The sequence below is a fragment of the Mus caroli genome, unplaced genomic scaffold, assembly GCF_978045245.1.
Source record: "Mus caroli unplaced genomic scaffold, Mus_caroli_1 scaffold_17, whole genome shotgun sequence".
NCBI lineage: Eukaryota > Metazoa > Chordata > Mammalia > Rodentia > Muridae > Mus > Mus caroli.
The window spans coordinates 34398668-34413531 of NW_028227272.1; the positions used below are offsets into that span (position 1 = coordinate 34398668).

The following is a 14864-nucleotide window of genomic DNA, read 5'->3' on the forward strand; positions in this document are numbered from 1 at the left end:
TGGCTACTGGTTTGCTGTATATTGCTTTTATCATGGTTAGGTATGGGCCTTGAATTCCTGATCTTTCCAAGACTTTTATCATGAATGGGTGTTGGATTTTGTCAAATGCTTTTTCAGCATCTAACGAGATGATCATGTGGTTTTTGTCTTTGAGTTTGTTTATATAATTGATTACATTGATGGATTTTCGTGTATTGAACCATCCTTGCATCCCTGGGATGAATCCTACTTGGTCAGGATGGATGATTGTTTTGATGTGTTCTTGAATTCGGTTAGCGAGAACTTTATTGAGGATTTTTGCATCAATATTCATAAGGGAAATTGGTCTGAAGTTCTCTATTTTTGTTGGGTCTTTATGTGGTTTTGGTATCAGAGTAATTGTGGCTTCATAGAATGAGTTGGGTAGAGTACCTTCTGTTTCTATTTTGTGGAATAGTTTGTGAAGAACTGGGATTAGATCTTCTTTGAAGGTTTGATAGAACTCTGCACTAAACCCATCTGGTCCTGGGCTTTTTTTTGGTTGGGAGACTATTAATGACTGCTTCTATTTCTTTAGGGGATGTGGGACTGTTTAGATCATTAACCTGATCTTGATGTAACTTTGGTACCTGGTATATGTCTAGAAACTTGTCCATTTCATCCAGGTTCTCCAGTTTTGTTGAGTATAGCCTTTTGTAGAAGGATGTGATGGTGTTTTGGATTTCTTCAGGGACTGTTGTTATGTCTCCCTTTTCATTTCTGATTTTGTTAATTAGAATACTTTCCATATGCCCTCTAGTGAGTCTGGCTAAGGGTTTATCTATCTTGTTGATTTTCTCAAAGAACCAGCTCCTCGATTGGTTGATTCTTTGAATTGTTCTTGTTTCCACTTGGTTGATTTCACCCCTGAGTTTGATTATTTCTTGCCGTCTACTCCTCTTGGGTGAATTTGCTTCCTTTCGTTCTAGAGCTTTTAGGTGTGTTGTCAAGCTGCTAATGTGTGCTCTCTCTAGTTTCTTTTTGGAGGCACTCAGAGCTATGAATTTTCCTCTTAGAAATGCTTTCAATGTGTCCCATAAGTTTGGGTATGTTGTGGCTTCATTTTCATTAAACTCCAGAAAGTCCTTAATTTCTTTCTTTATTCCTTCCTTGACCAAGGTATCATTGAGAAGAGTGTTGTTTAGTTTCCACATGTGTGTTGGCTTTCTATTATTTATTTTGTTATTGAAGATCAGTCTTAGTCCATGGTGATCTGATAGGATGCATGGGACAATTTCAATATTTTTGTATCTGTTGAGGCTTGTATTGTGACCAATTATGTGGTCAATTTTGGAGAAGGTACCGTGAGGTGCTGAGAAGAAGGTATATCCTTTTGTTTTAGGATAAAATGTTCTGTAGATATCTGTCAGATCCATTTGTTTCATAACCTCTGTTAGTTTCACTGTGACCCTGTTCAGTTTCTGCTTCCATGATCTGTCCATTGGTGAAAGTGGTGTGTTGAAGTCTCCCACTATTATTGTGTGAGGTGCAATGTGTGGTTTGAGCTTTACTAAAGTATCTTTAATGAATGAGGCTGCCCTTGTATTTGGCGCATAGATATTCGGAATTGATAGTTCCTCTTGGAGGATTTTACCTTTGGTGAGAATGAAGTGCCCTTCCTTTTCTTTTTTGATGACTTTGGGTTGGAAGTCAATCTTATCAGATATTATAATGGCTAGTCCAGCTTGTTTCTTCCTACCATTTGCTTGGAAAATTGTTTTCCAGCCTTTCATTCTGAGGTAGTGTCTATCTTTTTCTCTGAGGTGAGTTTCCTGTAAGCAGCAAAATGTTGGGTCCTGTTTCTGTAGCTAGTCTGTTAGTCTATGTCTTTTTATTGGGGAGTTGAGTCCATTGATATTAAGAGATATTAGGGAGAAGTAATTGTTGCTTCCTTTTATTTTTGTTGTTAGAGTTGGTGTTCTGTTCTTGTGGCTGTTTTCTTTTAGGTTTGTTGAGGGATTACCTTCTTGCTTTTTCTAGGACGTGGTTTCCGTCCTTGTATTGGTTTTTTTCTGTTATTATCCTTTGAAGGGCTGGATTCGTGGAAAGATAATGTGTGAATTTGGTTTTGTCGTGGAATACTTTGGTTTCTCCATCTATGTTAATTGAGAGTTTGGCTGGGTATAGTAGCCTGGGCTGGAAATTGTGTTCTCTTAGTTTCTGTATAACATCTGTCCAGGCCCTTCTGGCTTTCATAGTCTCTGGTGAAAAATCCGGTGTAATTTGATAGGCTTGCCTTTATATGTTACTTGACCTTTTTCCCTTACTGCTTTTAGTATTCTATCTTTATTTAGTGCATTTGTTGTTCTGATTATTATGTGTCGGAAGGAATTTCTTTTCTGGTTCAGTCTATTTGGAGTTCTGTAAGCTTCTTGTATGTTCATGGGCATCTCTTTCTTTAGGTTTGGGAAGTTTTCTTCTATAATTTTGTTGAAGATATTTGCTGGTCCTTTGAGTTGAAAATCTTCATTCTCATCTACTCCTATTATCCGTAGGTTTGGTTTTCTCATTTTGTCCTGGATTTCCTGGATATTTTGAGTTAGGATCTTTTTGGATTTTGTATTTTCTTTGATTGTCGTGCCGATGTTCTCTATGGAGTCTTCTGCACCTGAGATTCTCTCTTCCATCTCTTGTATTCTGTTGCTGATGCTCGCATCTATGGTTCCAGATTTCTTTCCTAGGGTTTCTATCTCCAGAGTTGCCTCAATTTGGGTTTTCTTCATTGTCTCTACTTCCCTTTTTAGGTCTTGGATGGTTTTATTCAATTCCATCACCTGTTTGGTCTGGTTTTCCTGCAATTCTTTAAGGGATTTTTGTGCTTCCTCTTTAATGTCTTCTACCTGTTTAGCAGTGTTCTCCTGCAATTCTTTAAGGGATTTTTGTGCTTCCTCTTTAATGTCTTCTACCTGTTTAGCAGTGTTCTCCTGCAATTCTTTAAGGGATTTTTGTGCTTCCTCTTTAATGTCTTCTACCTGTTTAGCAGTGTTCTCCTGCAATTCTTTAAGGGATTTTTGTGCTTCCTCTTTAATGTCTTCTACCTGTTTAGCAGTGTTCTCTAGCAGTATTTCTTTAAGTGTGTTATTAAAGTCCTTCTTGATGTCCTCTACCATCATCATGAGATATGCTTTTAGATCCGGGTCTAGCTTCTCCGGTGTGTTGGGGTGCCCTGGACTGGGCGAAGTGGGGGTTCTGATGATGGTGATTGGTCTTGGTTTCTGTTAGTAAGATTATTACGTTTACCTTTCGCCATCTGGTAATCTCTGGGGTTAGTTGTTATCGTTGTCACTGTTTAAAGATTGGAGCAGATGCTGTGTTCCACTCACCAGAAGTCTTACGATCCTGTGGCGGGTGTCGTGGGTAGCTGGTGGGTGTCAGCTGACCCTGCGCCCTAGCTACCCCGGTGCTGGTCAGACCGGAAGAGGCTTGTGGCCCTACTCAGGCCGGTTTTCTGCCTCCCCAACCAAAGTAGTCTCAGGTCCCTCACGATTGGACTGGAGCAGAAGCTGTGTTCCACTCACCAGAAGTCTCAAGATCCTGTGGCGGGTGTCGTGGGTAGCTGGCGGCTGTCCGCCGACCCTGCGCCCTAGCTACCCCGGTGCTGGTACCAAACATACTTTTGAGTTTGGGGAGTACATGAAAGGAAAGGCACAGAAAACCTACTTTGATAGCTAGTTCATCATTATTTTTACTGGATTAGAATCACCCTGGAAACACACCTCCAAGTGAGGCTAAGCAGGTCTTTCCAGAAAGGTTTTAATTTCGAAGAAAAAAACCCACAACAACAACAACAGTGATATGGGGTTGGAATAAAAACAGACACATAGACCAATGGAATAAAATCAAAGACCCGAACATGGGCACATGTAACTTCAGCCACTTAATATTCAACAAAGATATCAAAACCGAACAGTAGAGAGAGGAAGTACTTTCAGCAAACGATGCTGGGAAATTTTGATATTCACATGCAAAAGAATGAAGGTAGATCCATAGCCATGACCTTGCAAAGGGCAAGAAAAAGAACAAAAACTAACTCCAAATGAATCAAATACCTAAATGTGAAGCCTGAACTTGTTAGAAGAAAACATAGGCAGTACCATATGTAATACAGATGTAGGAAATTATTTTCTCAACAGAACTCCATCTGCTCAAGAATTCAGGTCAACAATTGGCAAGGGAAACTTCATAAAAATAAAAGGCCTCGTACAGCTAAAGACACAACAATTCAGTGAAGAGGAAGCCTACAGAATGGAAGAGAATCAAGACCAGTGATACATCTGAAAGGGCATTAATATCCAGAATATGTAAAGAACTAAAGAAAACAAACAAAAAATTATCCATTCCCAAAAAGGGGGGGGGGGGCTGGGAAGTGAACAGAGTTCTCAAAAGAAGAAAAACATGTAAGAAATATTTCAAATAATGTTCTTTATTCTTAACAATAAGGGATTCTGGGAAGGAAAAAAATACAGTGTCTCATTAAAGATTATCCCATCTGTCTCTTTAGCATGACCTAAGATAAACCCACTTTCCAGGAGTAGTCCATTAGCCAAACTGACTGAACCAGCATAACTGGAATGCTAGATCTCCACCCGGGCCAGCAAAATTTTTCTATTCTAACAAAAGCTTTTCCTTCAAAGTTTGGAATAACTGAAAAGCTGCCAACCTTCATAATATCTGTTCTACATGACACTGTAGCCAGAGCTATCATGTGAAAAAGTAAAATAGACCTCTGGGCTTGATGGTTAGTTAGAGGCTTCAACAAAGAGACTTTGTGAAATCAAAGAATGTAACAGAAAATAATAGTTTCCAAAAAACAACAAACAAAAAAAAACAAACAAAACCAAAGAAACTTACAAGGTCAAGAAAGACAAGTAAGATCCCCATAGGCAGCAGGTGAGAAAAGATCAAATCAGTGAGGCTGGCTAAAGCAAGCTGCAAGCTACTCTGCCAGAGTGCTAGCACAGAGGAAATCAGGCAGCAGGCAGAAAGGGCTTCTCACACACAGAGGCTCTGCCAGCCTGCCCAGTGGAACCTGCTGGGAAGTGGTTTTGCTCAAACACACTGATTTACAGAACCAAGAAGCAGAAGCAGAATACAGAATGGCTGAGATGAGGGAGAGGGAATCGCCAAGCAACATCTTAAAACTTTTTCTCTCCCACTCTCTGGTAGTAGGAACAAAACAAAACAAAACAAAACAAAAACTGGTGGCTGAATGGAAGAGCCCCACTGGCCCCTCCTCCACAGAGCATGTAGCCAAAAACTAGCTAAGCATGAGAACACCAAGGAATGATCCAACAGTTCATCTGAAAGGAAATAAAGGCTGTGAGTGATAGATATAAGTTTCGACAACATGCCAATGGTATAGATAGTCAGAATGACTTAGTTAAGATGTTTGCTATGGGATATACCAAAAAAGTAAGTAAAGAAGAAATGTGATTTTTTTTTTTTTATGTAACTTGTTAAGCAACAAATTCTGGCAAGAGCATCTTTTGTGTGATTCTGTATCCTTGGAACCAGGAGCACAATTTTACTTAGTATGCCAAATTCACCTGTGACTCTGAGCATCTTTCTTAATTTTCTGGCCCCTCATAGCCATCTGTCCCTGGTTTCTGTCACCACTGAGTGAAAATGTGCTACAACTCAGTCCAGAGAGTAAAGAGCCAGTTTCAGCTCAAGCCAAGTGAAAGTCAGAAGAGAGCAGGAGCTAGAGCTAGAGTCAGAACCAGAGCTGCAAGCATAACCGATCCAAGCAGGAGCCAGAGCTAGAACCAGGCTCAGAGCTGGAGTCTGATCCATAATAGTCCTCAGAAATACGGAATACAGATGTGGGACTGCCCATCACAAAGCAAGACCCAATATCAAGACAAGTTTTTAGGAGCCAGAGAAGGAACAAGAAAAATGTCAGATGCAACCAAGCAATCAGTTTGCATATCCTGTGTCTGTAGACCCAGCTCACCCTACATCTATGTATTCCTGTAATAGCCAACATCAGTTTAGCAGATCTGCTCAGTACTGCTCCTTTTTTGCCCCATATTCCTATCTCTCTCTTTTTAAAAGTACTTTCTCCTTTTTTCTTTTAATTTACCCTTACTGCTTCTGTTATTATTATTATTATTTATTATTATTATTATTATTATTATTATTATTATTATTATCATCTCTAGTAAAGAACACTGCCCAGATTTGTAAGTTTCTGTGCTTAAAGCTGCTGAAAGATGGCTTAAAGTTATTTGACGTATCTTTACCTCTCTCTTTCCAGTCTATCTTTAGCCAAACTCCCACACCACCACATACAATCTTTGTGGCTCCTAAAGTTCAACTTTCTAGTTATTTCCTATCCTGGATAGTTTTATGACATACACTAGAGTTATCTGAAAGGAAGGACCCTGACTGAAAAAAAAATGCTTCTCTAAGAACCATCTGTAAGGCATTTTCTTAATTAGTGATTGGTATGGGAGGGTCCAGCCCATGGTGAGCAGTCCCATACCTGAGCTGGTCGTCCTGAGTTCTATAAGAAAGCAGGCTGAACAAGCTATGATGAGTAACTCAATAAGCAGCGCCCCTCTGTTGCCTCTGTATCAGCTCCTCCCTCCTGGTTCCTGCCCTGTTTGAGTTTCTCCCCTGACTTCCTTCAATGATGAATAGGGATATGGAAGTGTAAGATAAATAAACCCTTTCTTTCCCAGCTTGCTTGTGGTCATGGTATTTCATCAAAGCAATAGTGACCCTAACTACGGCATCCCTCTACTTTCTATCATCCGAGTGCTAATATCTATGTCCTATTGTGTTTTTTACCCACCTCATATCCACAATAATTAATATACAAGAATATTCATATGGTAGTCTCAGTGTCCCTTTACTCCCTAAAATGGTTGGTGTTCATGGGGTGAATGTTTGTACTTGACTCTATCTTCATAGTGGGTCTATCCCACTACACAGGGACTATTATTGCAAATAGCATTATTCTCCTAGGAGAACGCTAGGAATGAAGCCTGGTGCCCTGAACCCCAGTCTAACAGAAGAAAATGATTCTTCAGCCCTGCTACAATATAGTACCTCTGAAATATTTCAAACACTTCCATGAAAGAAAAAAAGTGAGTTAAAATAAGTAAATAAATTCATTTAACAATCTAATTCTAGATTTGCACATGTAAATGTAAAAGCAAAAGTAACATGAAAAGATAAGGTAACATCTATCCTCCAAAAAAAAAAAAAATCAATCAATCCCAGGGCAATGGATCCTCCTGAGAGTTACTTAGACAAAGTTCTAGATGATGAACTCAAAATGATTATAAATATGCTCAAAGAAATGAAGAAACAAATACATTCCTGGAAGAATTCCAAGACTGTGCTCACAGCTCAATGGAATAAAAGTAAAAAGTCAGTGTACGATATAAAAATGGAATTCAATAGAGAAATAATGCTGAAATAATTGTTCAAAGTATTGAAAATAAGTGACTGTTGCCCCAAACAGGCCAGCTATTTCACCCCACTAGACCCAGGGAATACTGTAAAAGAACAGTCAGGAAGACTGTAAGAGGAGGAGGAGGGGAAGGTATATGCTAAGGAAACACTGCCTGCTGGATATAGCATGATCTTTGCAGTCAGGGCATACAGTTGCTATGGTCTTACACAAGACTGGGCATTTCAATGTTCCATCATGGACCCGGAGGAACTCTTGAGGCTTCCCTTCTATCTGAAGAGCTACTGACAGTTGATGTGACCAGCTAGCTTCATGCTCCAGCAGCTAGGCTTTCCCCCTTCATGATGGACTCAGGATAAAACTTTTCTTCCTTAAGTTGTCTACTCAGGGGATTAGATCACAGCAACAGAAACAAAACTAAATCAGGTGTCACAATTAAGTAGGCACCCTGAGGAATCCTTATAGTGAAAGAAATGCCCTGTTTACAGAGTTTATCCTGATTGTGATATGATTTTTTTTTACACATTATTTGTGTTTTATTATACTATTGATTCGGGAAGGTGCTGGTTAAACAAGTTTTTGTTTGTTTGTTACTTTTTAACCTTTCCGCCACTTCTCCAAGTTCCATCCCCTTTTCCTACCCACCCAACTTTGTGGGCTCTTCTTTTAACCCATCAAATACAGGTGGTACTACCCGTTGCTTTTAGATGTATAACCTTCCCCTGGAATGTGACCAACCCACCAGCGGTGACACCCTTAAAGAAAACTGACTCTGCTTCTTTCATCAGCTATCCACTGCTTAGCAAGAGGTGGGAATTTGAGCTGAGCTCTTCTCTTTATCCTGAGATTTTTGTCTGGATTGACTGTGCCCAGGTCTTGTGCATTCTGTCTCACCTACTCTGAATTCATATGTACAACTGCCCTGCTATGTCCAGAAAATGCTGTTTCCTTGGAGGCATCTAATTCCTTCAACTCTTAGTATTTCTACCCCCTTTTCCAAAATGATTCCTGAGCTGTAGGAGGAAGGGACATAATATAGATGTCCCATTTAGGGCTGGGGATTCTGTAGTTTCCTATTCTCTGCATCTTGACAAGCCGTAGATCTCTGTATTAGTTGCCATCTACTGCAAAAGATGTTCTGATGAGGGTTAAGAAGTACACTAACTTATGTATATAGTGATAATCTATTAGGAGTTGCTATACTAATGTGTCTATTTAGCAGAGTAACAATAAGAGGTTCTTCCCTAGGGCCTCTGACCCAACTTGCCACAGGTTCTTAGGCTAATATATTGATATCATATATGAGTTTCGATTTGTGGAGTGGGCCTTAAAGCTAAGCAGAAAGTAGTTGGTTATTCCCATAATATTTGTACCAATATTGCACCAATGGACATGTCAGTATTGCACAAGTGAGCATGTCTTGCCAGGGCAATCATTACTGTAGCTGGATAATATAAATGGTTGCTTTTCTCCTCCAGTAACTTGCATAGCATCTTCCAGCATGGTGAAAGATAGTCAATAGGCATGAAACTTTCAGGTGAGTCCTGGCTTGGTTTCTCTGTGTTCTTGGGACTCAACTATGTAGTGTCTTCAGCAATGCAGTCTAACTGTCAGGTTTTGGAGGTTGAAAGCTTTGGCAATAGTCTGTAATGTTTAGGATGGTCTATGGTACCTTATTGGCCAACAACTCCAAAATAAATAACCCATCTGTGGCACTGTCCTTTTTATTTGCTGGTTTATGTCTAGTAAGGGCATTATTATTCCATAATAAGGTGATTCTATTTAAACTCTTATTATATATGTGTAAGTATATATGTTAGGGATTTCTCCCATAGTAGGTTTCCACATGACTTTTTAAAAGTGTTTAGAGTCATTCATTCTATTCATTCCTAACTTGTATTTTTTCTCTACCCTGTCCTCCCATTACCCACCCCTTTAAACCCGTCCTATTCCATTATCCTCTTTTAACCCTTTATACCACTGTCTTCTATATACCTTCCTGGAAGCCCTCCCTAAAACATAGCACTTTAATAGTTTCTTAATATCTATGGGCATTGCCATACATACACACATATGTGAAGATACAAAGCTAATATTCACAAATGATAAAAATCATAGGACATTTGTCCTTCTGGTCACTCAGAATTATTATTTCCAGATTTATCCATCTCTGTATGAATTTTACAATTTCATTTTTCTTTAAGATCAATAATGTTCCATTTTTAAATATACCATATACTCATTACCTATTCATGGACAAGTAGTACTTCCTGACTATTGTGATTAGAGAAGTAGTGAACACAGATGAGCAAGTTTCTCTACAATAGGATATAAATTTTCTCTCTACCAAGACAATTTATTAAAGAAAATATTTAATTGGACCTTGCTTATGTTTCAGTGACTGAGTTCATGACCACCATGGCAGGAAGCATGGCAGCAGACAGGCAGACATAGCACTTGAACAGTAGCTAAGAGAGTACTTCTGTTCCACAAGTTGATGGCAAAGAGAGACTCAGACTGGCGTGGGTTTTTGAAACCCCAAGTGACATACCTCCTCCAAAAAGTCCATACCTTCTAATCCTTCCCAAATTAGTTCAACCAACTAGGAAACTAGTTGAAACATTCAAATATATGAGCCTGAGGGGGGCCGGGGGATTCTCATTCAAACCACCACTACAGGGAGCTTTAGGTATATGTTCAAGAGTAGTATAGCTGATCAGATCAGATTTATTTCTAGGTTTTTAAAGACTCTCCATACTGATATCTTTAGTGACTGCACCTGTTGACACTCCCAGTAGCAGTCAATAAATGTTCCTGTGCCAATAAGTTCAAGTATACTCCTTACTTCAGATTCAGGATATCAAATCTTACATCGAAGTCTATGACACACTGGAGTTGAGTTTCGTGCAGAGCTAGGTAGAAAAATCTAGTTTCATTCTTGCATATGCAGTTATCCCAGTTTTACCAATGCCATTTGTTATAAATACTACTTTTTCTCCAGTGTGTAGTGTTGGCCTCTTTGTCAAAATAAGATGACTGTAGGTATGTAGAATATTACTTTTAAGGTTTTACATGTGTGTATGAGTGCCTGTATGAATTATGAGAACCATGAGTATGCCTAGTGCCCTCAGAGGCCAGAAGAGTGCATAAATCCTCTGGAATGAAGTTATAGACAGTTGGGAGCCACTATGCTGGTACTAGGAACCAATCTTAGGTCTTCTGCAAGAGCAACAAGTTCTCTTGCTACTGAGCCATCTCTCCAGCTCCCTAGTTGTGATATCACACATCAGATTTATAAAATGTTACAGGAAAAACAAACTGTGTCAAAGAATTTCACAGAAACATTTCTTGCACCTAAGTATAAATCTCAAAATAAAAGATTTCATTAAAAAAAAAATAGAAAGATGCTTCCGGTTTCCACCTGTGCCCCAGAGCTGACCCTGTGCCACAGCTTTCCATACACAAATTCCTCCCAGAGAGAACTGGTCTTCCAGGAGTGCTGACTCACCTGTGAGCATAGGTAAGACCGCCACATCTGTTCCAAGGGACCCACCCAGATCCCTCAGGATACAGGAATGGAGGAGCAGCCTGGGACAGGATCTTTCTGGTTTCCATCTGTACCTGGAGCTGACCCTGTGCCATAGATCTTCATACCAAATCCCACCTGGAGAGAGCTAGTCACCCAAGAATGCTGACACAGCTAAGAGCACAGGTGAGACCACCACTTCTGCTCAAATTCCTGGCCCAAGAGGGACCCACCCAGAGCCATCATGACACAAGAACCAAGTAACAGCCAAGAACAAGATCCTTCTGGTTTCTGTCTGTGCCCCAGAGTTGACCCTGTGCCACAGCTTTCCATACATAAATTTCTCCTGGAGAGAACTGGTCTCCCAGGAGTACTGACACACAGGCTTGCAGGAGGGACAAGCCACAGTCAGAGACAGCAAGACCAGCTAAAACCAGAGATAACCAGATGGCAAGAGGCAAGGGCAAGAACTTAAGAAGCAGAAACCAAGGCTACTTGGCATCATCAGAAACCAGTTTTTCCACCACAGCAAGCCCTAGATACTCCAACACACTAGAAAAGTAAGACTCTTATTTAAAATCACATCTCATGATGATAATAGAGGACTTTAAGAAGGACATAAATAACTCCCTTAAAGAAATACAGGAGAACGGAGAACACAGGTAAACAGGTAGAAGCCCTTAAAGAGGAAATACAAAAATCCCTTAAAGAATTGCAGGAAAACACAACCAAACAGGTGAAGGGACTGAATAAAACCATCTGGGATCTAAAAAATGGAAATAGAAACAATAAAGAAATCACAAAGGGAGACAACCATGGAGATAGAAAACCTAGGAAAGAGATCAAGAGTCATAGATGCAAGCATCACCAACAGAATACAAGAGATAGGAGAGAGAATCTCAGGTGCAGAAGATACCATAGAAAGCATAGACACAATAGTCAAAGAAAACACAAAATGCAAAAAGCTCCTAACCCAAAACATCCAGGAAATCCAGGACTCAATGAGAAGATCGAACCTAAGGATAATAGGTATAGAAGAGAGTGAAGATTCCCAGTAAATATCATCAACAAAATTGTAAAAGAAAATTTCCCTAACCTAAAGAAAGAGATGCCCATCAACATACAAGAAGCCTACAGAACTCCAAATAGACTGGACCAGAAAAGAAATTCTTCCTGTCACATAATAATCAAAACACCAAATGCACAAAACAAAGAAAGAATAATAAAAGCAGTAAGGGAAAAAGGTCAAGTAACATATAAAGAATGACCTATCAGAATTACACCAGACTTCTCACCAGAGACTATGAAAGCTAGAAGACCTTGAGCAGATGCCATACAGACCCTAAAAGAACATAAATGCCAGGCCCAGGCCACTATACCCAACAAAAGTCTAAATTACCATAGATGGAGAAACCAAAATATTCCTTGAAAAAATCAAATTTACACAATATCTTTCCACAAATCCAGCCTTACAAAGGATAATAGATGGAAAACTCCAACACAAGGAGGGAAATTACACCCTAGAAAAAGCAAGGAAGTAGTCTTCTTTCAACAAACCCAAAAGAAGATAGCCACACAAACATAATTCCACCTCTAACAACAAAAATAACAGGAGGCCACAATCACTATTCCTTACTATCACTTAACATAAATGGACTCAATTTCCCAATAAGAAGACATAGACTAACAGACTAGATACTTAAACAGGACCCAGCATTTTGTTGCATATAGGAAATACACCTCAGTGACAAAGACAGACACTACCTCAGAGTAATGCAAATCAAAACAACCCTGAGATCCCACCTCATACCAGTCAAAATGGCTAAGATCAAAAACTCAGGAGACAGCAGATGCTGGTAAAGATGTGGAGAAAGAGGAACACTCCTCCATTGCTGGTGGGGTTGCAAGCTGGTACAACCACTCTGGAATCAGTCTGGTGTTTCCTCAGAAAATTGGACATAGTATTACCTGAGGACCCAGCTATACCATTCCTGGGCATATACCCAGAAGATGCTCCAACATGTAATAAGGAAACATGCTCCACTATGTTCATAGCAGCTATATTTACAATAGTCAGAACCTGGAAAGAACCCAGATGTCCCTCATCAGAGGAATAGATACAGAAAATATTGGACATTTACACAATGGAATGCTACTCAGCTATAAAAAACAGTGACTTCATGAAATTCACAGGCAAGTGGATAGATCTAGAAAATACCATCCTGAGTGAGGTAATCCAGTCACAAGAGAACATACATGGTATGTACTCACTGATAAGTGGATATTAGGCAAAGAGCTTGGAAGACCCAAGATACAATTCACAGACCACATGAAGTTCAAGAGGAAGGAAGACCAAAGAGTGGATGCTTCAGTCCTACTTAGAAGAGGGAATAAATAATCAAGGGAAGTAGAGGGTAGGAGGGACTTGGGAGGAATAGAAGAGGGGAGGGTAAAAAGAGGGGTAAAATCAGGTATGGGAGGAGATGGAAGAGATGTATGGAGGGTCAGGAATTTGAACAGAGGTATGTAGCAATTGGGGATGGGGAACTGGGGGTAGTAACCAGAAAGTCCCAGATGCCAGGAGAGCAAGAACCTCCCAGGACCCCATAGGGATGACATTAGCTGAAATACCCCACAAAGGGGAGGGGGAACTTGTGGAGATCATATCCAGAGGTTAGGCAACATCCAGTTGAGAGATGGGGACACCCACCCATCTCCAAAATTTTAACCCAATATTGCTCCTATCTAAAGGAAACACAGGGACAAAGAATAAAGCAGAGACTGAAGAAAAAGTCATCCAGAGACTGCCCCACCTGGGGATCCATCCCACATGCAGACACCAAACCCAGACACTATTGCTGATGCCAAGAAGTGCTTGCTGACAAGAGCCTAATACAGTTGTCTCCTGAGAGGCTCTGCCAGATCCTGACCAATATAGATGCAGATGCTTGCGGCCAACCATTGGACTGAGTACAGGGACCCCAATGGAGGATTGAAGGGAAGGACTGAAGGAGCTGAAGGGGCCTTATCTGGCATAAGTGAGAGTGGAGGCCATTGGTCCTGTGAAGGCTTGATGCCCCAGTGTAGAGAAATACTAGAGCAGTGAGGTGGGAGTGGGTGGGTGTGTGGGTGAGTGGGGGAGCACCCTCACAAAAGCAGGGTAAGGGGGAATGGGATAGGGGGTTTGCAGAGGGGAAACCGGGAATGTGGCTAACATTTGAAATATAAATAGATAAAACATCCAATTTAAAGAAAAAAGAAAAAATAGAGAAGACACTAAAATGCATTTGGAAATACACCTATATACTATATGCACATATTATAAAAAGTTCTTAGACTAATGACTTTCTACCTTAAGAAACTAAAATGGGACAAGCTGAAACCAATGTAAATTTTTAAAAGATTAAAGTAGAAATTAATGTGATAGAATAGAAGTAAACAATAAAGAAATATGAGTCCAAAAGTTCAATCCTCATGTATAATTGATAAGCTTCTAACTAGACAGATCGGAAAAAAAAAATACTGCCATAAGCAAACAATAATAGAAGCTAAAGAAGGGACCATCAACAGTGGTCTCAAAGACAGAAGTAGTACAAAGATACTTGACAGTGGTGATTTTCACAATAGTTACTCATTTATAAGGAAGCAATACATTTTATCTGGATATCCATTCTTTACCTATTTGAAGGTTCAAGCAAACAAAATTGGCATTCTTGTAGAAAATAATTAACAAAAATTAAGGATACATTCGTATAGCACCTGTTCTTGTTCCAATAGCTAAGATTTTCTGGACTGGATCAAAGGCCAATGCTGTGGGCTGATAAGGAAACCCATGCCGAACTGTCTGAAAGAGAGTAAATAGTAGAAACAGTCATCAGGGAAGTGAAACTTAGAATAACG

General features: G+C 39.9%; 1 protein-coding gene across 7 annotated transcripts in view; it reads right to left on the reverse strand.

Moving 5' to 3' along the window:
* Stxbp5l (syntaxin binding protein 5L) overlaps nt 1-14864 on the reverse strand; it is a 307493-nt gene that overhangs the window by 241199 nt on the left and 51430 nt on the right. For all 7 annotated transcript variants that reach the window (XM_085832439.1, XM_085832441.1, XM_085832438.1 and 4 more), the window contains exon 3: nt 14711-14808. In XM_085832439.1, the coding sequence (XP_085688565.1) occupies nt 14711-14808 (98 nt within the window). The remainder of the gene's footprint in view (nt 1-14710; nt 14809-14864) is intronic.